Here is a 25,566-nt window from a genome sequence, read left to right as displayed (position 1 = left end):
ACTCCCCTCCCCCCCCCCCCCCCCCCCCATTTAAAGACAAGTCGCCCAGACAGCTTTCAGAAATTACTCTTGAAAGCGGACTGTGTGCGTTAATACCCTGTTAAATGACAAGGTTGTCGTCAAGAATACTGTTTTGTCCCCGAGTTGTTGCGGTATAAATGGACACGTGTTTTGCCTAAAGCCTCCTCCCTGGGTTCTTTGTCGGTATAAATGGACACGTGTTTTGCCTAAAGCCTCCTCCCTGGGTTCTTTGTCGGACAGACTGAATGAAAATGCCATGAGAAAAGTAGCCTCGTTACCCACTTCAAATGGTACCCTCTTTATCCACCTCAAAGCTACTTCAGAACGGGGAGGTGCCCCATGCTTTTCTACAAACGACCTACACGTAGCCTAAGGTTAACAATCACCTTCTCTTCGTTTAAACAAGATTTTATTCAATCTAAACATGATACAATGCTGCAATGAAAAACATTAGGCGAACGCTTATATTACGTATCCCATCCTATTCGTAGACGGTCAAGGGTCACATTTCAGGCAGGGTTAGAGTACTGCGCGGTTTTTTGTGACAGAAAATCTTGTTTTTTAACAAATAGATACATTTGTCTGTCTTTAAATCGAAATACGCTCATTGATGTTCATGAGCAAGCGAATCCGTCGCGATATAACCTTCGTGGTTGAAAACGACGTTAAACACCAAATAAAGAAATAAAGAAAGCAAGCGAATTACAACTTTCATAGTCATGTCTGTGTTTTAAATTCTGCAATCAAGTTTAGCCTTTCTCAAGGCATGTTTATCAATCCATAGGAATAGTATGATCTTATAAGTTAATTATATATATTATCTTTCATTGACTCTGTCGACGCCCGTTGTATCCGCTTGCTGCTCTTTAGATACTAAACTGGCCACAGGGCGTCATCGTCCCCAACAACAATTTCAAATCTCCAAACCGTTTGGAATTCTGGATACAGAAATTATTTTATGAAATGACGTCAGCGCCTTTCGGCGATTGGTAAATGTATTTCGGACCTTGAGTGCCAACTTCATGTCGGTCACACTTCGCTGAACGTTTTGCAACATATATAGAACTATGCCAAACCCAATGCCTGAAAGTCAACCCGAAACCACATTTTGGATTTTCCCCTAAACCGGAAATCATGGAAAAACCTGAACAATTTGCACCCCTTCATGTTGGAACTAGAAAATAAAAAGTCTGATTTAGTTAGGACGAAAACTCGAAGAACGAATAAAAAATAGAAACAAAATTAAGAAGTGCCAAAAATACGGAGGGAAAAACTGAAAGAAGGGAAGAACTAACAAGAAAGAAATTTAGAAGAGAGAAGGCAAAGAGTGCCAGATTGAAAAAAAACCTGAAAGACTAAAAGGAAAGACACGCGTAACAAGTAAAAGAAAATTGGGAAAAAAAGTAAAAACAGAGAAGCTGACACATCATCACCAGCAGAAGGGTGCGTTCCAAGCAGCGAGGGTCTGTCAACAAGTCTTTGTTCCCGTGTCCCTGGAGCGCCCCCTCGTATGCAAGGCCAGGTCGCGGCCGTGTCACGATTCGTCTGTTGTCGGTGAAGAGGTTTAAATGGAGACCGCCCACTGAGCCAGACTCGTGGCAGCGTACAACAAAACATGCTCTGTTAATTGGTCACTGTTGCCACTGATGACGTCATCTCTGAATAGACGAATTCCGAAAATAACTCTGTCGGGTTTGTATGGGTTGTGAAAGAGTGAATGCCCTTGATTTTAACTGGGACAAACATTGGAGGGGCCAATCACCAGCGAGGGGTGTGTCGAAAACATGTGAACAAGAGCACGTGTGACTTTATTTGTCAGAGGTAAAGCAAGGGTATTCACTCGTTCTCAACCCATAAACACCCGACAGAGTTATTTCCGTAATTCGTCTGTTGCACTCGAGCTAGAGTAGTTGCACATAGTATGAGTTATTTCCGTAATTTGTCTGGTGCACTCGAGCTAGAGTAGTTGCACATAGTATGAGTTATTTCCGTAATTCGTCTGGTGCACTCGAGCTAGAGTAGTTGCACATAGTATGAGTTATTTCCGTAATTCGTCTGGTGCACTCGAGCTAGAGTAGTTGCACATAGTATGAGTTATTTCCGTAATTCGTCTGTTTTTTTCTTTCTTTATTTATTTGGTGTTTAACGTCGTTTTCAACCACGCAGGTTATATCACGACGGGGAAAGGGGAGAGATGGGATAGAGCCACTTGTCAATTGTTTCTTGTTCACAAAAGCACTAATCAAAAATTTGCTCCAGGGGCTTGCAACGTAGTACAATGTATTACCTTACTGGGAGAATGCAAGTTTCCAGTACAAAGGACTTAACATTTCTTACATACTGCTTGACTAAAATCTTTACCAAAATTGACTGTATTCTATACAAGAAAAATTAAACAAGGGTAAAAAGAGAAACAGAATCCGTTAGTCGCCTCTTACGACATGCTGGGGAGCATCGGGTGAATTCTTCCCCCTAACCCGCGGGGGGTAATTCGTCTGGTGCACTCGAGCTAGAGTAGTTGCACAAAAAAAATCCTTGCGCTTAGAACTGTACCCACGGAATACGCGCGATATAAGCCTCATATTGATCGATTGATTGATAGTATGAGTCTACTCCCTTTACGAAAAAACTACTCCCCCATAACACGAGCAAATTACTTCCAACGACAGGTGTGTTCCGAATGTGTGTGTGTGTGTGTGTGTGTGTGTGTGTGTGTGTGTGTGTGTGTGTGTGTGCATGTGTGTGTGTGTGTGTGTGTGTGTGTGCGTATGTGTGTGTGTGTGTGTGTGGGCGTGTGTGTGTGCGTGCGTGCGTGCGTGCGCGGTTGTGTGCGAACGAGCATGTGTGTGTGTGTGTGTGTGTGTGTGTGCTTGTTACGTGCTTATATTTGTATGTGTGCGTAGTTGATGAAATGTCCCCGTACTTGTACATGCGCGGGCATGACAGCAGCAGCTTTTGGAAGAACACTTGTTGATAGTTTTTCCACAACGTTGTCTGTCGTCTCCTCTCTCACTCAGCCATTTCTCCCCGCCATCGCACCAACCCCCCGGTGTCAAGATCAAGTTTGCTTGTAACTGCATGCTTTACACACGATAGCTGGCGTCTAATTGAAATCATACACGTAGAGAAACGAGGGCTTATGGCCGCTACGAACCCCAATTTATGACACCACTTTCACAGACAAAAGAATATTAACACTGAGGTCTTTCTCGCTCACAGATTTCAGTTCGGTTAATTAATGCAATCTCGAATATGGTAACCCAACACGCCTTTTGTGGTGTTTTTTTTTACTGAAGATAAAACATATTCTTCACGAAGGATCTACACTTTTCACTGCCGTCTGAAATGAGGCAATTGTGAACTGAAAAGTTGGTACGGTGCAGCCTATATTCACCATATGAAAAGCTTTTTCAGATTAAGATTTCATAGGCAAGGAAATTTATTTCATTCATTCGTGTTTTTGTGTTTGTTTACAGACATTATGTTTTCCCTGACAAAACCATTTCAGGGACATAATGAGTTCCTTTCCTTGTTACTAGGTATGGCTGTTTCTATGTGTCTTTATATGTGTCTGTCGGTCTTTTTCTGTCCATACTGTATAATTTATTTACAGTCTTGACAAGGAACGGGCAGACACAACTTTTAGCACAGACAACGGGCACAGACAACTTTTAGAACAAACAACGGGGTGCGTGTGCTTGGTGTGTGGGTGTGCTTGGTGTGTGGGTGTGCGTAAAAGGGTATTAACGCACACAGTCCGCTTTCAAGAGTAATTTCTGAAAGCTGTCTGGGCACCTTGTCTTCAAATGGGGGGGACACACATTTTTTTTTCATTCTTATTTATTTTTTAAAAGGGAACGTGGTGTGTGTGTGTGTGTGTGAGTGTGTGTGTGTGTGTGTGTGTGTGTGTGTGTGTGTGTGAGTGTGTGTGTGTGTGTGTGTGTACTACCTTTGCTCTCTGTGTGACGTGTGTACGGGTCTATACTATCTTTGCTATCTGTTTGACGTGTGTATGGGTATGTACCATCTTTGCAAGTGTGTTAGAGCCGATGCCATCTTTGCTCTCTGTTTGACGTGTGTAAGGGTCCATACCATTTTTGGGATCATTTTGACGTGTGTTAGAGTCGATGCCATCTTTGCTATCTGTTTGACGTGTGTATGGGTAAATACCATATTTGCAATCTGTTTGACGTGTAAAGGTCTATACTATCTTTGCTCTCTATTCCACATATTCAGCAGTGTGTCTCAGCTGTTTGCATGATATGTACAGGTCGAGTCTGTCTCTATTCTAAAATCGAGGTGGTCAATCTCTGGTCTTTGTGCATGTGCGGCAGTCGCAGAGGTCTCCCCTCTAATCTTAATTTGACACCCTTAGTTGTGTTCTCTTTTTGACATTAATAATCTCTCGTTCTGGCTCTTAGAACTGCTATCTGTTCGACATGAACACTCTTTCGTTCCAACTGTTACCTCTGCTCTGTGTTCGACATTGGTAATACATGTATATAGTTCTATATTTTAGTTGTACTCTCTGTTCAATGTTTATAATCCCCCATTCTAGCTCTTAGTTGTCCTCTCTGTTTGACATTGATGATATCGAGTTATATATTTTGGTTGTACTCTCTGTTCAACATTGATAATCTTTTGTTTTAGTTTGCAGTTCTGCTCTCGGTTCGACATTGATAATCTCTCGTTCTATCGTTTAGTTCTGCTCTCTGTTCGACATTGATAATCTCTCGTTCTATCGTTTAGTTCTGCTCTCTGTTCGACATTGATAATCTCTCGTTCTATCGTTTAGTTCTGCTCTCTGTTCGACATTGATAATCTCTCGTTCTATCGTTTAGTTGTGCTCTCTGTTCGACATTGATAATCTCTCGTTCTATCGTTTAGTTGTGCTCTCTTTTTGACATTGATAATCTCTCGTTCTATCGTTTAGTTGTGCTCTCTTTTTGACATTGATAATCTCTCGTTCTAGCTCTTAGTTGTGCTTTCTGTTCGACATGAACACTCTGTTAGCTCTGCTCTCCGTTCGACATTGATAATACCTAGTTCTATATTTTAGTTGTACTCTCTGTTCAACATGTATAATCTTTTGTTTTAGCTCTCTGTTTGACAGTTACAATCTCTCGTTCTAGCTGTTAGCTCTGTTCTCTGTTTGACAGCTACAATCTCTCGTTCTAGCTGTTAGCTCTGTTCTCTGTTTGACAGTTACAATCTCTCGTTCTAGCTGTTAGCTCTGTTCTCTGTTTGACAGTTACAATCTCTCGTTCTAGCTGTTAGCTCTGTTCTCTGTTTGACAGTTACAATCTCTCGTTCTAGCTGTTAGCTCTGTTCTCTGTTTGACAGCTACAATCTCTCGTTCTAGCTGTTAGCTCTGCTCTCTGTTTGACAGTTACAATCTCTCGTTCTAGCTGTTAGCTCTGTTCTCTGTTTGACAGTTACAATCTCTCGTTCTAGCTGTTAGCTCTGTTCTCTGTTTGACAGTTACAATCTCTCGTTCTAGCTGTTAGCTCTGTTCTCTGTTTGACAGTTACAATCTCTCGTTCTAGCTGTTAGCTCTGTTCTCTGTTTGACAGCTACAATCTCTCGTTCTAGCTGTTAGCTCTGGTCTCTGTTTGACAGCTACAATCTCTCGTTCTAGCTGTTAGCTCTGTTCTCTGTTTGACAGTTACAATCTCTCGTTCTAGCTGTTAGCTCTGTTCTCTGTTTGACAGTTACAATCTCTCGTTCTAGCTGTTAGCTCTGTTCTCTGTTTGACAGTTACAATCTCTCGTTCTAGCTGTTAGCTCTGTTCTCTGTTTGACAGTTACAATCTCTCGTTCTAGCTGTTAGCTCTGTTCTCTGTTTGACAGTTACAATCTCTCGTTCTAGCTGTTAGCTCTGTTCTCTGTTTGACAGTTACAATCTCTCGTTCTAGCTGTTAGCTCTGTTCTCTGTTTGACAGTTACAATCTCTCGTTCTAGCTGTTAGCTCTGTTCTCTGTTTGACAGTTACAATCTCTCGTTCTAGCTGTTAGCTCTGTTCTCTGTTTGACAGTTACAATCTCTCGTTCTAGCTGTTAGCTCTGTTCTCTGTTTGACAGCTACAATCTCTCGTTCTAGCTGTTAGCTCTGTTCTCTGTTTGACAGTTACAATCTCTCGTTCTAGCTGTTAGCTCTGTTCTCTGTTTGACAGTTACAATCTCTCGTTCTAGCTGTTAGCTCTGCTCTCTGTTTGACAGCTACAATCTCTCGTTCTAGCTGTTAGCTCTGTTCTCTGTTTGACAGTTACAATCTCTCGTTCTAGCTGTTAGCTCTGCTCTCTGTTTGACAGCTACAATCTCTCGTTCTAGCTGTTAGCTCTGTTCTCTGTTTGACAGTTACAATCTCTCGTTCTAGCTGTTAGCTCTGCTCTCTGTTTGACAGCTACAATCTCTCGTTCTAGCTGTTAGCTCTGTTCTCTGTTTGACAGTTACAATCTCTCGTTCTAGCTGTTAGCTCTGTTCTCTGTTTGACAGTTACAATCTCTCGTTCTAGCTGTTAGCTCTGTTCTCTGTTTGACAGCTACAATCTCTCGTTCTAGCTGTTAGCTCTGGTCTCTGTTTGACAGCTACAATCTCTCGTTCTAGCTGTTAGCTCTGTTCTCTGTTTGACAGTTACAATCTCTCGTTCTAGCTGTTAGCTCTGTTCTCTGTTTGACAGTTACAATCTCTCGTTCTAGCTGTTAGCTCTGTTCTCTGTTTGACAGTTACAATCTCTCGTTCTAGCTGTTAGCTCTGTTCTCTGTTTGACAGTTACAATCTCTCGTTCTAGCTGTTAGCTCTGTTCTCTGTTTGACAGTTACAATCTCTCGTTCTAGCTGTTAGCTCTGTTCTCTGTTTGACAGCTACAATCTCTCGTTCTAGCGTACCTGCGCGAGATGACTGCGCGAGAGGAGCTTTGCGCCAGAGACATGTCAGCGCAACACAACACATCCTCTCTCTTCTCAAGCATGTGTAGCATAGACACTAACCTCCTCACCGGGTCACACCGCCTTGCCTTGAACTGGACGTGTTCACACACTTTCCTGGACCTCACGCTCAACCAAGCAGACAGGAAAGAACGAGGACGGACATCAGAGAAAAGCGCAGGGACCAGAATCACGGTGAAGGTCAGCCAGGTTGATGACCCCCCGAACAGCACGTGTAAAGGACGGGTGTTAGTGTCCAGCGACTCTCCGGCCTACAGCGTGCCGTTCGGAGACCCGTGCCTGAAGCAGTACATACAGGAGCGGTGTCAGGACGGGCATTCCGTGCCCAGGCTCGTGCACTACGTCTGGTTCTCCCAGCACACTATGGATGTCGTCACGCTACTCAGCGTGCTGGCTGCCTACCGCTTTCTCGACCCCTGCCTCATTCTCTTCCACTCCGACTCCCTGCCCTCGGGCCCTCACTGGCGGGCGCTGCTGGGGCTGGTTCCGGTGTTGGTGCGCGTGCAGCGAGTGGCGCCCTCTGTGGTGTTTGGGCGGAAGTTGGGGGTCGTTCAGCACAAGTCCGATATAGCTCGGCTGGAAGCGCTCAAAGGTGAGAGAGAGAGAGAGAGAGAGAGAGAGAGAGAGAGAGAGAGAGAGAGAGAGAGAGAGACAGAGAGAGAGAGTCAGAGAGTCAGAGAGACAGAGATATTGCGTGTGTATGTGTGTGTGTGTGTGTGTGTGTGGGTGTGGGTGTGTGTGTGTGTGTGTGTGTGTGTGCGTATGTGTGTGTGTGCGTGTCACTGTGTGTGTGTGTATATGTGTGTGTGTGTGTTTTCGTGTGCTTGGCATATAGGCGTACATACAAATATGCTCCTTCAAGCAGTTGTAAACACTGAACAAGACAGTAAAGGTGTAGTTATTGCGTTTGTACGGGTCACATGTCGAACCTGAAACCAACCATTGGTCAAACAGGCGCCATGTATCACTTGATATACCGGAGGAAGTCGTCATAGCCAAGATATATCGCGCAGGAAGTCAGTCATCAGTTACGGTCGCCATCTTTAAATGGTCACTTCAAAAACAGTAGAGGTGCACGTTTCCAATGAACAAACGTTGGTGAAGTTAGTTAGTTAGTTAGCTGTTGCTTTTTGGGACGTTGGTGAAAGCTAAGCACACATAGCAAAACGGCTAATCGCTTACAAAAGGGCAATCGTTCACGTCACGTTCCAAATCAAAAGACGACGAGTCGCAATGTTTCGAAAGGTGGAAACTTATCAGATCTCGGCTCAGTTACGCCTCCATCTGATATGATTCCACATTTTTTCTCGACATTGTGACTGATAAATGTGGATATCACAGCCACATCTAACGATAACTAATAAAAGATGTGGGGTACACAGACCAACATCTTAGAGAGAGTTGTGTAAGGCGCTTAGAACTATGCTAGGATTTGTTGTCATACAGACACCCTTATTATTTGTATTATTATAATTAAAGCAATTTGGAGAGAGAACATCGGTCTCAATTAAAAACTGAAGTTACTCCGTGCGCTGGTTCTTTCCGTCTTCTTGTAGGCGTGTGGACCATGGAATTTCACGACAAAACTGCAAACAATTAGTTAAGGTATGGGAATGAGATGCTGCAGAAAAAAACCACCCTCAGCACCTCCTACACAGGGCACATAATCAATGAAGAAGTCCGCAGAACCATCCGTCAGCACGCGGATCTACGGAAGACCTGGGTCGAGGTGAACGAGAAAGTGACCAACCGGTCGGGAGCCAGCCGCGGTGTTGGATTGGTTGAATTTGAGATGTGTTGTCACTTCAACCAATCAGACCCCGCGTTTTGTTCTCTTCCGTTTGGGTGTCACCCACTTTCGGTTAGAGCACCCCAGACCCGCTGACCACTGTCAAGAAGAGCAAAGGGAAATGTTATGGATATGTAACAAGAAGAGAAAAGGGAAATGGTATGGATATGTAACAAGAAGAGCAAAGGGAAATGGTATGAATATGTAACAAGAAGAGCAAAGGGAAATGGTATGAATATGTAACAAGAAGAGCAAAGGGAAATGGTATGAATATGTAACAAGAAGAGCAAAGGGAAATGGTATGGATATGAAACAAGAAGAGCAAAGGGAAATGGTATGGATATGTAACAAGAAGAGCAAAGGGAAATGGTATGGATATGTAACAAGAAGAGCAAAGGGAAATGGTATGGATATGTAACAAGAAGAGCAAAGGGAAATGGTATGGATATGAAACAAGAAGAGCAAAGGGAAATGGTATGGATATGTAACAAGAAGAGCAAAGGGAAATGGTATGGATATGTAACAAGAAGAGCAAAGGGAAATGGTATGGATATGAAACAAGAAGAGCAAAGGGAAATGGTATGGATATGTAACAAGAAGAGCAAAGGGAAATGGTATGGATATGTAACAAGAAGAGCAAAGGGAAATGGTATGAATATGTAACAAGAAGAGCAAAGGGAAATGGTATGGATATGTAACAAGAAGAGCAAAGGGAAATGGTATGGATATGTAACAAGAAGAGCAAAGGGAAATGGTATGGATATGTAACAAGAAGAGCAAAGGGAAATGGTATGGATATGTAACAAGAAGAGCAAAGGGAAATGGTATGAATATGTAACAAGAAGAGCAAAGGGAAATGGTATGGATATGTAACAAGAAGAGCAAAGGGAAATGGTATGAATATGTAACAAGAAGAGCAAAGGGAAATGGTATGGATATGTAACAAGAAGAGCAAAGGGAAATGGTATTGGATTGGATTGGATTGGATAAGATTTATAGTCCAGTGAGGTTACCCTCATGGAAATTCGGGCTGCTTTCTCCCTGGGGAAAGCGAGCTGCCATATATACGGCGCTACCCATATTTTTTTTTCCTGCATGCTTGTATTCATGTGTCCTGAGACTTAATGCCATGTGAGATGGATATGTAACAAGAAGAGCAAAGGGAAATGGTATGGATATGAAACAAGAAGAGCAAAGGGAAATGTTATGGATATGTAACAAGAAGAGCAAAGGGAAATGGTATGGATATGTAACAAGAAGAGCAAAGGGAAATGGTATGGATATGAAACAAGAAGAGCAAAGGGAAATGGTATGGATATGTAACAAGAAGAGCAAAGGGAAATGGTATGAATATGTAACAAGAAGAGCAAAGGGAAATGGTATGGATATGTAACAAGAAGAGCAAAGGGAAATGGTATGGATATGAAACAAGAAGAGCAAAGGGAAATGGTATGAATATGTAACAAGAAGAGCAAAGGGAAATGGTATGGATATGTAACAAGAAGAGCAAAGGGAAATGGTATTGGATTGGATTGGATTGGATAAGATTTATAGTCCAGTGAGGTTACCCTCATGGAAATTCGGGCTGCTTTCTCCCTGGGGAAAGCGAGCTGCCATATATACGGCGCTACCCATATTTTTTTTTCCTGCATGCTTGTATTCATGTGTCCTGAGACTTAATGCCATGTGAGATGGATATGTAACAAGAAGAGCAAAGGGAAATGGTATGGATATGAAACAAGAAGAGCAAAGGGAAATGGTATGGATATGTAACAAGAAGAGCAAAGGGAAATGGTATGGATATGTAACAAGAAGAGGCGGGATCTCAAAGAACTTTAATCCAGGGAACGATAAGGGGGAAGTAGTCACCTGGCTGGCTATAGTGGGAGGGTTACTTTTGGTGGTCACATTAGATATTATGTTTTTTGGAAAGTTCGTTTTATTTGCAGCCACAGTTCGGTAAACGACAAATGGCTAAACCCAACCACCTAAGAATGAGAAGCGTTTTTGTAACATGACCCATATTCTGCAAAAATGCAGCCATGACGCAGGGGGTAGGTTACAAAAAAACGTCATGTACCGCTTGACTGCATACGGATATAAGCAAATTATACCTTAAACGAAAGCTAAAGATTGTTGCCATCAGACAGCAAGTAAAATGCCTAATTCGTATACACAGTTATATTTTTAACAACATCTGTATAACATGCGGACGACAAAACAGGAAATGCCATTTTCTCAATCGATATGTATAGCTAACTGAACGCCTGGTTGAAACCGCAATCAAAAACATCTTGAAAATTGTTTATTCTCACAGCTAGAATTATTTTACATCAACAATTGTTAATTTACCGAGGAAAACAACAGTCATATAAGATAAATAATGGATGATTCTGAATCAACTCCGAAAACCGAACCGGGTCGAAGCACAGGCTTGAAAAAGGATAATTTGGTTCAATATGTTAGATTTTTACCCATAACGTTAAAGATCAGCTCAATATAAAAGGAAAGTGATCATTGTAAAAGGATTTTGCTATCGCAAAATAATTCAACTTCCGGTTTTACCACATGGCGTCCATAATATTATCACTTTATTACATAGCGTGCATTTGTCAGAAATTATACTAAATGTTAGAAGCGATCTTAAAGTGAAAGTAACGTTTAATAAAAGTATGCGCATTTACTTATTGATTGATATATGACTAAAATAAGGGACATGTAATTTAAACGTACAATACGACATTTTGTACACTACCTCTCTAAAAAAAACGCGACTATGACCGACCGATATGTATGTGTAAATTAGGTCATTGTTAGTGATGAAAACGGGTTTTCTTTAAAAGATAACACGCAAACTGTGAAGTTCAAGGCCATAAATGATTTTAGTACGACTTCTTCAAAACAGGTCTGTTTTTCACTCCACCAGTTTCAGTTTTAATAAAATATATGTATATCTGTCATTTTCAAAAAACCTTATCTGCAATTCACTTAACCAAATACACCATGAACCCAGAAGATATTAGAGTGAGACACTTTACAGTGAAATATGTTATGATTCCCCTTATTTCAAAATATATGCATTTTAATTGGCAGACACGATTCACGTCGTAGGTACGTGTCGTCTGGTGAGGCAACTGTTAGCATTTTTTGTCGTAAGAATTGACATTTTTAAACATAAATCATGGACAAAAAACTAATTCTACAAAAAGTGCAGGTTTTCTTGGTAAAGTCAGTTAAAGCATCTTAAAATTCAAGAAATTGTGCAATTACGTGTATGTATTTGAAATGGCAGACAATATTGAATGAAAGTGATTTTTGACTGATTGAAACCCTACCCCCACTAACAAAATGGGCCCTGAGATTAGGGGTGTTAGTTAAAGATGACTTGAATAATGTCTATGCTTTTCCACTAAAGTATTCAAAACCTAAACATATTCATAGGCAAGATGTTCTACATTAACACAATTAACTTTTTAAACATATACATATGCTTAGTACACGATACTTCCGGTTTTTCTACCGGATGACTTATACATTTAGGGGGTAAACACCTTATCGTAGAAACAGCTTTATTTTCAAAAAGTGCAAGTAATTATTAAAAATCATACATAATATTTATATATAGGAGTTAATTTTCCTTCGAAAGTCATTTGTTTCAAGTGGCAGACAATGTCAGTTGGAGAGTTACATGTACGTAAAGCGTATAACTGTTGTCTGCACTGTGATTAGTGCATTGTGGACACATTGGCACCATTTGATCCTAAATGCAAAACGATGTCGTGATCATACCACAGTTTTAGGATAATTTTACATCGCATCGATTACTAAATTGATGGTAGAATTTCACTGATAAATTCTATTTCCGGTAGCGTCAGTGCCGTTATCTTTTTCTTTTTGTAATAAGGTAATAACGAATGAACCACGTGTCACACTCTTATGCTAGTCTTTAAATGACAATTCCAATTCTAGTAAGTTAAAAGGCATGTATTGCGCGTTACATACATTTATACCCCCCCCCCCCCCCCAGGATTACAATGCAAGTAAACACATATAAAGAGATAGTAACGTTTTACATGGTTACACGTTCAGTAGTGAACGTAACGTGTGGTTTAACAAAATTACTTGCACATACAATAGTGAAGTCTGTCTGTGTGTCTTTGTTTGTGTGTTTGTCTATGTCTGTCTGTGTGTTCGTATGTTTGTCTCTGTCTATCAGTCTGTCTATCTCTCTCTTTCTCTCTGTGTCTATGTCTGTCTGTCTGTCTGTCTGTCTGTCTGTCTGTCTGTCTGTCTGTCTGTCTGTCTGTCTGTCTGTCTGTCTCTCTCTCTCTCTCTCTCTCTCTCTGCGAGGTAGGTGCACTTAAAGAGAAAGCAATACAGAAAGAAATGCATTTCTCTACCAAGAATGAAGTTTGTCTGTCTGTGTGTTTGTGTGCGTGTTTTTTTGGTTGCGTAAGTGTTTCTCTATAAGCATCTCTACGTCTTTGTTCGCGTACATAAGTGCGTGCGTGCATGTGTGGGTGTTTCTGTGTGGGTGTTTCTGTGTCGGTTTGTCTCACTGTGTGTATGTCTGTCATTTTGTCGGTATGTTTGTGTATGTGTCTTTGTGTGTGTGTGTGTGTGTGTGTGTGTGTGTGTGTGTGTGTGTGTGCGCGTGCGTGCGTGCGTGCGCGCGCGCGCGTGTGTGTGTGTTTGTGTGTGTGTATGCGTGCGTGCGTGTGTGTGTGCATGTGTGTGTAAGTGTGTAAGTGTGTGTGTGTGTGTGTGTGTGTGTGTGTGTGTGTGTGTGTGTGTGATTGCAATTATTCCTCCTTTTTACATTTAGTCAAGTTTTGACTAAATGTTTTAACGTAGAGGGGGGAATCGAGACGAGGGTCGTGGTGTTTGTGCGTGTGTGTGTGTGTGTGTCTGTGTGTGTGTATAGAGCGATTCAGACTAAACTACTGGACCGATCTTTATGAAATTTGACATGAGAGTTCCTGGAAATGATATCCCCAGACATATTTTTCATTTTTTTGATAAATGTATTTGATGACGTCATATCCGGCTTTTCGTGAAAGTTGAGGCGGCACTGTTACGCTCTCATTTTTCAATTAAATTGGTTGAAATTTTGGTCAACTAATCTTCGACAAAGCCCAGACTTCGGTATTGCATTTCAGCTTGGTGGCTTAAAAATTAATCAATGACTTTGGTCATTAAAAATCTGAAAATTGTAAAAATATTTTTTTTTTTATAAAAGGATCCAAATTTACGTTCATCGTATTCTCCATCATTTTCTGATTCCAAAAACATATAAATATGTTATATTTGGATTAAAAACAAGCTCTAAAAATTAAAAATATAAAAATTATTATCACAATTAAATTTTCGTAATCAATTTAAAAACACTTTCATCTTATTCCTTGTTGGTTCCTGATTCCAAAAACATATAGATATGATATGTTTGGATTAAAAACACGCTCAGAAAGTTAAAACGAAGAGAGGTACACAAAAGCGTGCTATCCTTCTCAGCGCAACTACTACCCCGCTCTTCTTGTCAATTTCACAAAAATAAACAGATAATGACGTCTTTTTAAGTGGCACAAACGTGTACATGAATGCCTTCCCTTTCGAATGATTTACAGTTATAGAATTTCTGTCAAGCGGTTTAAGTTTTATGTCCGTTTTATTAACCCAACCCTCAAAACAAGAATAGTAACGCCAAAGAAGGAAAACATACACACAAACCAACGTTTTTCTCACCGGTGGTTTGGAATATTGCCCCAAAACTTTAGATTTAGTGTTCTATCAGAAAAATGTGTTTGCTAACGTGACGCCAAAAAGTAACCAAAACGGTCCTTAGCCGACTGACTAAAGAGGTCACAGGGAAGAAACAAAGATGGACAGACATCCTCATCATCATCATCATCATCATCATCATCATCATCATCATCATCGTCGTCGTCGTCGTCGTCGTCGCTACAAATCTATTAAATCGAAGTGTCTCCGATATTAACAGCTATTGTGTTTTCAGCGTAGCAATAGGGCCCGATATTTAGACGAGACAAGTATAATGCCGACGAGTCGAAGACGAGTCGCATTATACTTGTTCGAGTCTAAATATCGGACCCTATTGCTACGATGAAAACACAATAGCGTTTATATAGCTATTCTGACATTAAATTCTGTGATAAAATCATGTTTTTGTCAGCAACAAGGACCAGAATGGTCCATGGGACCATGTCGTTGATTGCAGACGACGGTTCCCTTTCTGCATGAAGCCACGGAAATAACCGAACATTCCACGGACATGTATTACGGAGAAAACTCAAGATAACCGGATGCTTAGCATTACGTCAATATCTTAGGAATCATATGACGTCATGACGTATCATGCTTGCCTACGTAGATTGTATGTTCGAAAGTCTGACTTCTGTTGGGAATTCGCGTGGTGAAGACTGCGGTAAATCTGTAGATGATAAGAGAACAAGGATTGTCTCAGAAGAAACGACGAAATGTTTCAGACCGGTAACTTCATTTCAACATTGCACTACACAATGGACGTTCTATGTGACAGGAGAGTTTGCTGATTTTGTGTTAAACATTGGTGATTGGAGAGATCGTCTGCAAAAATCAGAGATAGGTCGCTTCAGATTGCAGCTTCTGGAAATTTGCAAGGTTTGCTGCCAGTTAAAGAACTGGATTTTACACGTAATGTATGTCATGTACAGTAAGCAACAACAAAAACACACACAAAGCAAATTGCATCGTCTGTCGACTAGCCACAGACACAAGCCTGGCGAGGTATGCGTGTACTTTATACACGTGGAAGAAACCGGAACCATGCGTCTTTGTTATTGCCGATATCGTTTGGATATCGGCAAAAATGGCCAACTTTCGTAGCGTTATGCTTTGATGATCGGAAAAGGGATGTGTGAGACCATCCAATCACAGCCCCCGAATCCCCCCACGTGTCCATCAGAATAGCTATATAGTATCCTAGCGAATAGGAGTCTTGGCAACCAAGTCTAGTGGAGTCACTGAGCAGGGTCTTGTATTCCCAGACATAATCCTGACGTCTGAACTAAGTGACGTCATAGAACGCTCCTTCATGGAAGGCACAGTCAGGAGTGTGCATTTTCCCAAAGATGGTGACATATTTGGTATACACTGTATTTCTTAGCACAGCAGGCCTGGCAATCTTGGTAGCTAACGCTTTGGTGGTGCTGTGCGTGCTTTGTTTCCAACACATTCGGGTTTCCTGTTCGAGTCATTACATTGTGTCCCTGGCTGCCACGGACCTTTTGCTGGGCCTCATAACATTTTTACAAGGAGTCAGTGGCTTCACAGTCTCCACTTTCATACAATCACACGACTGGTGTCTGGCTGTTCGCACCATCGTTTTAGGTTGTGTGTTTTCGTCTCAGATTCACATGTGTCTGATAGCGTTTGACCGCTATCTTTACATCATGAAACCACTGCAGTATATTCGGCTTATGACGATTATGAGAGTGAGGCTGGCGATCAGTGTGACGTGGATAGCATCTGCACTGTACGGCAGCAGTGTTTTCTTACACCACAACTACGAACACCAATGCATCATCTTGGTCACCCCTCTCAGTGAAAAAGTCATCGCATCTCTCGTGACTTTCTGTGTGTGCCTCATCGTGAGTGCCTCGTTGTATTATGCCATTACAAGGAAGGCTCTAGAACAACGCAAGCGTATTTCAAGCACGAATAAAAACAGCAGCTGGCTATCCTTGGCGCCAACCACGAGTTTTAATGGAGAAAGTTCATCCATGGCAAACCAGATGTCCTCATCAGGCGTGTTTGCCTTCATACCCAGAACATCGCTCCGCAAGCTCAAACACACCATGAAAATTCTCAAGATGTTCTCGCTAGTCATCGGCCTGTTCTTTGCCTTCTGGTCGCCGATTACGATCGCGGAGGTGGTGCTCAAGGGTCAGAAACCCAACGAACAAATGGTGAGACGGGTGTGTCTGCTCTTTGCAATATGTCACTGCTTTGTCAATGTGTTGGTGTACGCTTGCTACGACAAATCGTTCAAAAAGGCGCTTCGCGAGATCTTGTGCTATGGATGTCGGAAGATGATTCCTCGCTCAAAGTCAGAAAGAAAAGAACGTTCCCGTCATTGCATAAGGTCTAGTATGATGGAATCTAGCGGCGTTGGCTATCAGTCTGGATATTCCCTACCCCCGATGAGCAAACGCTGGATGTGCCGCAGTGAGGACGCCAGCCGTTCCTGGGCAACATCCATAGACTTGTTCCTCTCTGTACCTACGGAGGACAACCCGCGTTTGCAGAGTGCCTCTTGCTGTGGTTCAGACATGGCCGAGGTGGAAGAAGGTCGCCTCCCGTCTCGTGTTTCGTCGGCAATCTCTAGAGCTCTTCTCAGGAAGAAGAAAAGTAATACAAAACGAAATCATAAACACACAACATTTCACTCAGACACAAAGATCAACTATTTCTCCTCGGAAGCGAACGTGGATACGCTGTTTCCACGTGTTGTATCGGAAACGTTGAGGTATAAGACATCCCCTCGGGCGAAGGAAGAAGCAGCCACTGTAGGCAGTGAGACAGGTAGTGTTGAGCACCAAACTCGTTCCGCGGAACGGCTTTCAACATGCGGCAAGAAGAAAAAGCCAGCTGTCCCCGATGTCTACCACTCCACGAAACATAGGCCAGGAGCGAGCTCAGAGGATGAAAGACAGACACAGACGACCGAATTACAGCACATACAGATCATGACGCTCACACAAGCAACAGCTTCCCCAGATATAGACATCACTGGAAATGAGTCAACGATAGGTTCTCGGCCTGATGTGGTTACAACATCGGATGAACATAGCGATCGCCAGGAAAGCGGGTCGTGTTTGCAGGGGAAGGAAGTCAACACGGCTGCCTCGGGGTCCGCGCCGGGAAAGGCTGACGCCAGTGTAACCTAAACTGAGGTTGACAAAACCAATAGTCGCAACTGCATTGTCCGCGTGTCTCACAAACACCTCTCGCGGGTGACTGGCCTATAATGTCAGTGAGGCAAGCTTTCTAGTGCTCATTGTCCGCGTGTCTCACAAACACCTCTCGCGGGTGACTGGCCTATAATGTCAGTGAGGCAAGCTTTCTAGTGCTCATTGTCCGCGTGTCTCACAAACACCTCTCGCTGGTGACTGGCCTATAATGTCAGTGAGGCAAGCTTTCTAGTGCTCATTGTCCGCGTGTCTCACAAACACCTCTCGCGGGTGACTGGCCTATAATGTCAGTGAGGCAAGCTTTCTAGTGCTCATTGTCCGCGTGTCTCACAAACACCTCTCGCGGGTGACTGGCCTATAATGTCAGTGAGGCAAGCTTTCTAGTGCTCATTGTCCGAGTGTCTCACAAACACCTCTCGCGGGTGACTGGCCTATAATGTCAGTGAGGCAAGCTTTCTAGTGCTCATTGTCCGAGTGTCTCACAAACACCTCTCGCGGGTGACTGACCTATAATGTCAGTGAGGCAAGCTTTCTAGTGCTCATTGTCCGCGTGTCTCACAAACACCTCTCGCGGGTGACTGACCTATAATGTCAGTGAGGCAAGCTTTCTAGTGCTCATTGTCCGAGTGTCTCACAAACACCTCTCGCGGGTGACTGGCCTATAATGTCAGTGAGGCAAGCTTTCTAGTGCTCATTGTCCGAGTGTCTCACAAACACCTCTCGCGGGTGACTGGCCTATAATGTCAGTGAGGCAAGCTTTCTAGTGCTCATTGTCCGAGTGTCTCACAAACACCTCTCGCGGGTGACTGGCCTATAATGTCAGTGAGGCAAGCTTTCTAGTGCTCATTGTCCGCGTGTCTCACAAACACCTCTCGCGGGTGACTGGCCTATAATGTCAGTGAGGCAAGCTTTCTAGTGCTCATTGTCCGAGTGTCTCACAAACACCTCTCGCGGGTGACTGGCCTATAATGTCAGTGAGGCAAGCTTTCTAGTGCTCATTGTCCGAGTGTCTCACAAACACCTCTCGCGGGTGACTGGCCTATAATGTCACGTGGGGAAGTTTGACTCACTAAAAGCAAGAGTATTCACAGCCCATACAAACCCGACAGAGGTATTTCCGAACACTGTCTATCGGCAATGCGATCGTGACGTCACAGCCACTGGTTTTCTAAGCGGCGGCCATCTTGGTAAGCAGGATATTGCTAGTGCTAGTACCGGTTCAGTTAGCGTTTGGAAAGTTCTTCGGCTGTCATCAAGGGGGAGTAGTACTATCCCCATCAATCTAATACTGCCTTGTGAAGGCGAGGATGTAACATTCCTCGACAAAATAGTGGTTGTTTGCTGTGCCCTGACAAACATGTGTCCAAGTGTGGTGTGATTGTGTTTGACTCTGAAGATGTGTGTGTATAGCATTCTGGAATCATCCCATTGTATCAGAATTGTGTTTACAACTTTCTTGTTGTGCTCTGACTTGTATGTGCAGTGACATGGTGATTTGTTCTGTTATTTTCAGAGTTTGAATGGCTTACATTAAGTAACAGTCACACCAACAAACACTAAAACAGGCACATATGTATGAACAGCTCAAGTCATGTGTATGGGACAGAAGAAAGATTTATTTTGTGTCACATTATCATTATAACATACACATGCATGTACATTCTATGAGTCTAGTACTAGTAGACAGCTGCACATTCTTTTTCCAATGTTGTACTTTTCTGTGCACGTGCTCACAGTACAAAAATAAAAAATAAAAACAGAACACATTTGTTTATGAAGTCAACCAAATATTTGTAATGTGTGTGTGTGTGTGTGAATTCAGATTTGGCACACAAATGAAACAACAAGTAAGTGTGCAAGACTTGCACAGTTAGGCAAATACATACTTCAAAATATGCAGTCACTCAGTCTTATAACCTCAAACAGCATGACACTGACAGAAAACCCCCAGACAGCTACACTAAGCTAAAGTGACATATCAAGGCAAGCCGGACAAAACCAAGCATCATCTTTCCCTGGCAAATGATCAAGTCCAACACATGCCCTGTGGTACCACTGAACTTTGCAATTTTCACTGTCACAAGCAACAAGGTACGTCAGCATGTCGCCGAATGTCAACTGAGGAAGTTTCTCGGCATCTACAGACCACTCTTTGTCTCCTAATTCGTATGGATCGCACCCGTTTAGACTCTTGAGTTTCTCAATGTATCTTGCTTTTGGCTCAGGTTCCAATTTCTCGATGTATTTCAGTTTTTCTTTGGCCTTTCGCTTATCCATTTTCGATCAAGACACGGTGCCAAAGACTGAAGGAAGCGGAAGTCTGGCAGTGTTGCTTACCAAGATGGCCGACGCATCACGCGTGCATGGGAACACCTACGTCATCGCGCATTGCCGATTGTGCTGCGGTCGTGGCTTCCGTCTTTTGTTACTAAGGGCACTTGGCGGGCAAGAGAAGGGCAGGTATTTGCTGCGTCCTTGGCTTCCATCATTCGTTACTAAGGGCACTTGGCGGGCAAGAGAAGCTGGTGCTTTTCCAGATCTAAGCATCGACCCAAGTCAATAAAGATGTTCCTTGCATGGCATTTACCTAAATCTGTTATTAAGTGTGTTAAAAATCAAAGTGTTCGTGTTCTGCCTTTATTCTCAACAGGATGAGAGTGCAGAGAGTGTCACCGAGCACATCATACAAAACACGCCACCAATAATCTGGGTTAGATCATTCTATTTGCAGTGGTATGCGACGCCATCGTCATCTTGCATGTCATAGTGCTGTAATGAGGTGAAAACTGAAAAAGGAACAAACAAAGGGGGAACTAAATACTTGTTTTACACGTATTTCTATGTTTGAAATAACCCAAAATGAATAAACAACAAATCACATTCATTTAACACAATTTCCTGAACTATCAAGAAGAAATCACTAAAAGAGCTATCCACTACGCCACTGCAAGTACAATAAACTGAAAGAGCCGGATACAGTGCCTGGTACATGGCGGAGACGTAAATCAAAATGAACAAATAACCACTTGCGAACAAAATCACCAATTTAGGTAATAACGCGCTAGAAACTGCTTACAAGACTAATGGAGCATTGAGAAAATATACTCTGCTTTATAATACAAGCAATTATAAACTAACCTTATGTGAACTGAGCAGGTTGCTGACAAAAAACAAACAGAGATTTGGCCCTGTGAAGAGAGGCGGCCGTTTCACAGGAAGTGCGTCAAAAGGTGTCTTAAAACCCCAAACAATCCACAAAAAGGTACAAAAAACCGTAAAAGTGAAAGTGAAAGTAAAAATAACTCCCGGAGACAGAACAGTTCGTTTTTTGTTTGTTTGCGTGTCTGTGTTTGAAGTGAATTGGGTTACACGATGTGTTGCTTTTTATTTTGTAAGGGTGGTTGAAATGCATGTATGAAATGAGACCTAGACCACATACACCAGACAATGAAAGTAGAGTTTCCCGTGCAGTACCACGATTGCCACTATCAATATTCAGACACCTGTTGGGTAAATGTGTAGGGGTGGGGTGTACACTTGTGTGCTTTTGTGCAGGCATTTGTTTGGGAAGCAGGAACATGCAACATGTTTGACAAACATCAGGGTTTTGTGTGTGTGTGTGTGTGTGTATGTGTGTATGTGTGTGTGTGTGTGTGTGTGTGTGTGTGTTATAAAACCAACAATAACCAGCATATAAAACTTAAGCTCTACTTCACTAGTCAAAGACACATACGCATTGCTTTATTCAGCTTTCCACAAATATATTCACTCGATCAGAACCCTCTTCATAAATATTTTATTTCAGAAAAAATAACAAATCGAATCTACACAACAAATGTTATTGCTAGTATGTTATGAACGATGAAGAATAGCAACCGAGACAGGTGAGGCATCAAGTTTCTTATGCTTTTATCAAGCCATTATGTTGCATACATGTCATTTGTTTTTATGTCGCGATGAATGGCCGGTGATTTGACATTTCCAATTTTTATCTTCTGATAACTGACCAGAAAGGTACAAACATCGATTCTGCAACTAACTCGTAAACTTTTCGATCGCTAATACACCAGAACTTAAGCCACTAGAAGAGAAATGTCTATGGCGTAGTTTCACCCAACAGACAGAGAAGTCAAGGAGGGTAATCTGCCGTCAGCAGTTTTATTGCTGGTTTGTATTTGATCTTACAAACCATTCTTATTACCTGTTATGATTAGTTGATCTCTTCAGTAAACACTCATCTATTTTGAAGATTACATAATTTTCCCAAAAAACAAACAAATCGTAATTCAATATTTCACGCAAATGTTGCTAATCCACAAACAATACTTTATGAACAACTATTATATTAGGGAGAGCGTATGAGTGCGTAGTTGGACATATTTTGAGTGGAGTAGCAGAAATGGTTAAGCCATGTGCTCGTAGGCACATACTGTTATTGAACTGCTTAGCAGAGATTTCCAGATCAATTATACTGCCATGAAAGACTGTGGTCTCTAGTACGGTCACTACATACGAAATATAAAAATGAACAAAACCAAATAATAACAGCTAATTGTGTTTTGAGCGTAGCAATAGGGTTCGATATTTAGACGAGACAAGTATAATGCCGACGAGTCGAAGACGAGTCGCATTATACTTGTTCGAGTCTAAATATCGGACCCTATTGCTACGCTGAAAACACAATAGCGATTATATAGCTGTTCTAACCTTGATTTGTTGTTCCAAACTTACAAAATGACAGTTTTTGCGTCGATGCGTTGATCTCAGGTTTTGATAGCAGACGCCGTTTCTTATGCGCATTAGTTTTGCGCAGGCGCCACACTGACTTTGGAAAAAAACCTCGATTTAACAACACAGCTGTTAAACAGCCTTTTATTTGTTCATTCGTATACAACAAAAAGAAGTTTGAGTTTTTTAAATTTTGAACAAGACTACTTATGAAGAAGACCAAAACACAACATCAACGGAAAACTAGAAACAACTGAAGAACTAGTATGCAACAAGGGGAGGAGAAGAGAACAGCTAATCCGTACAACGCGAGCAGACGGCAGCGAAGTTTTCAGTTTGGGTGAATGGTATTCATACTTGTCTCATCATGAAGCGAATTTTTCAACCTCAGTTATAAACGACCACATGAATGTGACAGACACTCCCGGCCGACCCTGTCCACATTTGACTTATGCTCAAAACGGCCCCGTTGGGCGCACCGCAGCGTGCAATGATCGCGAAGCTTTATTTGCAGAAGAATAGCGCGTGTTCTAATTTCTATGACACAGACATAGAACGACGGAAATTTGACCAATCAGAGCAAACCAGAGCGATGACGTCAGCTGCTCGCGGCGCGGCAGTCGAATGCAACTGAACCTTCTTGTCAGGTGACCCGCTCATTGATACCGCGTTGTGAAAAAAATCGTCGATGTGTGGCCACTCGGCAAATCCCGCGCGACGCACAAAACGGCCTGCGGCGCATAGAGCGTAAAACGGCGTCCAAGTCTGGACAGGGCTTTAGTGCCATGGGTTGTACATCAATACTTCAGAGGGGAAGTGGGGTATTTAGTGTAGAGTTACGAGATACGAAAAGCCGAATGCGAAAGTTCGACTTTGGGCATTTTGTGGTGTTTAGGGACAGAAAATAATTGGTTTAGTCCTGTTTCATTAAGTTAGCAGAAAAGGGTATCCTATGCTATCGATATTTGTAAAGCTGAGTAACATTCCCGAAAAATTTTTTTCAAGTTGTTAGTGTATGCTGTTGTCGATTGTTAACATCGTGTGGTACAGATGGGTAAACCGGAACCATACGTCTTTGCTATTGCCAATATGCTTTTGGATATTGGCAAAAATGGCCGACTTCCGTGGCATTATGCTTTGATGATGATGTATAGACCATCCAATCACAGCCCCCGAATTCCCCCACGTGTCCAACAGAATAGCTATACCAACATAAAAAAAGCTTTGTGCTGCACGTAGGATTTAAATGTTAAATTGTATAGAAAAGACAACATCTGAACAAAAACAAATCTCGTGGTTCTCTTGTCAAGTAGTAGGCACAGAATAGGAGAGAAGATTGTGGAGTAGGTTGGTTTATATCCTATTGCTCTAAAATAGCAAGAGGCAGGGAAGCTTTACAATGCTATTCACACCCATTCTGATAATTATCGCTCCACGGCTATCGCCAGTTATCTCTCTGACCGGACGCTAAAGTCCTACGCGAATCTATCAAAACAAGAATACAGAGTTATCTCCCATATGTTGTTCGCGAGCAGTGTTCGCGAGACGAAAATGATGGCAGATTGGCCGACTTCGACAGTGATCTCCGTTCTGTTCTTCACAGTTGTGATAAAGACATCGTTCTAAGGTCAAAACAAGTCGAAATTTTGGGACTGCTGCCAGAAGGAGACCGTAATATATGGTTGCATCACTACAGAAAAAATCGTCTGCTCCAGCGAGCGCCGAAACCAAACGGTTGATTATCACGTGACACTTTTGCTATATTTAGAGTTGTTTGCACAGTAAATTCAGCCGCAAAAAATAGCTCGCTTGAAACTGTCTTACATATCAATTCCTTTGTAATTTAAAAATTACACAACACTATGAACAATACCCCCCGCGGGTTAGGGGGAAGAATTTACCCGATGCTCCCCAGCATGTCGTAAGAGGCGACTAACGGATTCTGTTTCTCCTTTTACCCTTGTTAAGTGTTTCTTGTATAGAATATAGTCAATGTTTGTAAAGATTTTAGTCAAGCAGTATGTAAGAAATGTTAAGTCCTTTGTACTGGAAACTTGCATTCTCCCAGTAAGGTCATATATTGTACTACGTTGCAAGCCCCTGGAGCAATTTTTTTATTCGTGCTTTTGTGAACAAGAAACAATTAACAAGTGGCTCTATCCCATGCCCCCCTTTCCCCGTCGCGATATAACCTTGAACGGTTGAAAACGACGTTAAGCACCAAATAAAGAAATAAAGAAAAAACCATAAACAATCATTATCGACGATCGCGAATCTGCTTATATCAATAACACATTACGAAAAGGTCTAAATATGTTAAAAAAATCGATTTCCTCGCCAGACAAGGAAAACCAAGGCATTCTGTCAGGGATAGAATGACCCGAACTCATTTTGACCTGAGGTCAGGATGATTCACACCAGGATGCTAAGCATTCAGTGCTTCAGCTCTCAAATAACAAGACAAACACACTTGTTGGGGCTACCAGACTTTTTGTTTTAACACAATTGGACACATTTTTGTAAACATTTTGTATTGCCTCCCTTGAATAAAATGTATAAGAAAATATTCTGAGAAAAATGTTATTCTTAAAAGCAATGCTATCAAGAAATAGGTAGACAACTCGTGTAGATACCTTTATTCTTAAGACATTTTATATTTGGAGGATGTCACTATGCAATTTTACAGATTTACAAAAAAAAGTTTCAAATGATCTCCCTTGAACAAACACTTCTTGTTACAATTTGTTTTTACTATGTGTTAGTTTTAAGGGTATATAGAAGAACAATAAAGAAAAAAATGCTGAAAACTGACTCAGACGTATTTACAATTTTAATTAAACAAAATGTTTCAACTTATCTGATAATGAAATTCTACATTAAAATTAAAGCAGATCTAGGGACTTATGCACAAGCTGATAGGCTTGAACACAAAAGTCGTACCCAACATAAAACATAAGAAACTATGATCTGCATCTCTTGTTATGATGATAATGGCACCTGTTGACCGACTCGCACGACATATATATATGTTTTACTGTGCACTCTGCATGTCAAGGGTCTTTCTCTTGGTGACTCGATTCTGAGGAGGTAAAGAAAATGATTTGAAGTTCTCAT

The 25,566-nt window shown here is 41.9% G+C and overlaps 2 protein-coding genes across 2 annotated transcripts in view; both read left to right on the top strand.

Annotated features, from left to right (window-relative positions):
• Window positions 1-25,566, top strand: part of LOC138969528 (uncharacterized) — a 47,957-nt gene that overhangs the window by 6,057 nt on the left and 16,334 nt on the right. Inside the window, exon 2 of the mRNA XM_070342353.1 lies at window positions 6,902-7,558. Coding sequence (XP_070198454.1) covers window positions 6,902-7,558 — 657 coding nt within the window. The remainder of the gene's footprint in view (window positions 1-6,901; window positions 7,559-25,566) is intronic.
• Window positions 15,854-19,580, top strand: LOC138969527 (beta-2 adrenergic receptor-like). The gene has a single exon (XM_070342352.1). It carries the CDS (start codon window positions 15,883-15,885, stop codon window positions 17,698-17,700), a length of 1,818 nt encoding a protein of 605 aa, XP_070198453.1. The 5' UTR covers window positions 15,854-15,882; the 3' UTR covers window positions 17,701-19,580.

This window comes from Littorina saxatilis, linkage group LG6, assembly GCF_037325665.1.
Source record: "Littorina saxatilis isolate snail1 linkage group LG6, US_GU_Lsax_2.0, whole genome shotgun sequence".
In the NCBI taxonomy this organism is placed as follows: domain Eukaryota; kingdom Metazoa; phylum Mollusca; class Gastropoda; order Littorinimorpha; family Littorinidae; genus Littorina; species Littorina saxatilis.
This window is presented reverse-complemented; position numbering and strand designations above follow the sequence as displayed.

Excerpts from the sequence above, each read along its gene's own strand:
- LOC138969527 (XM_070342352.1), top strand. The coding sequence starts at position 15,883 with ATGGTGACATATTTGGTATACACTGTATTTCTTAGCACAGCAGGCCTG.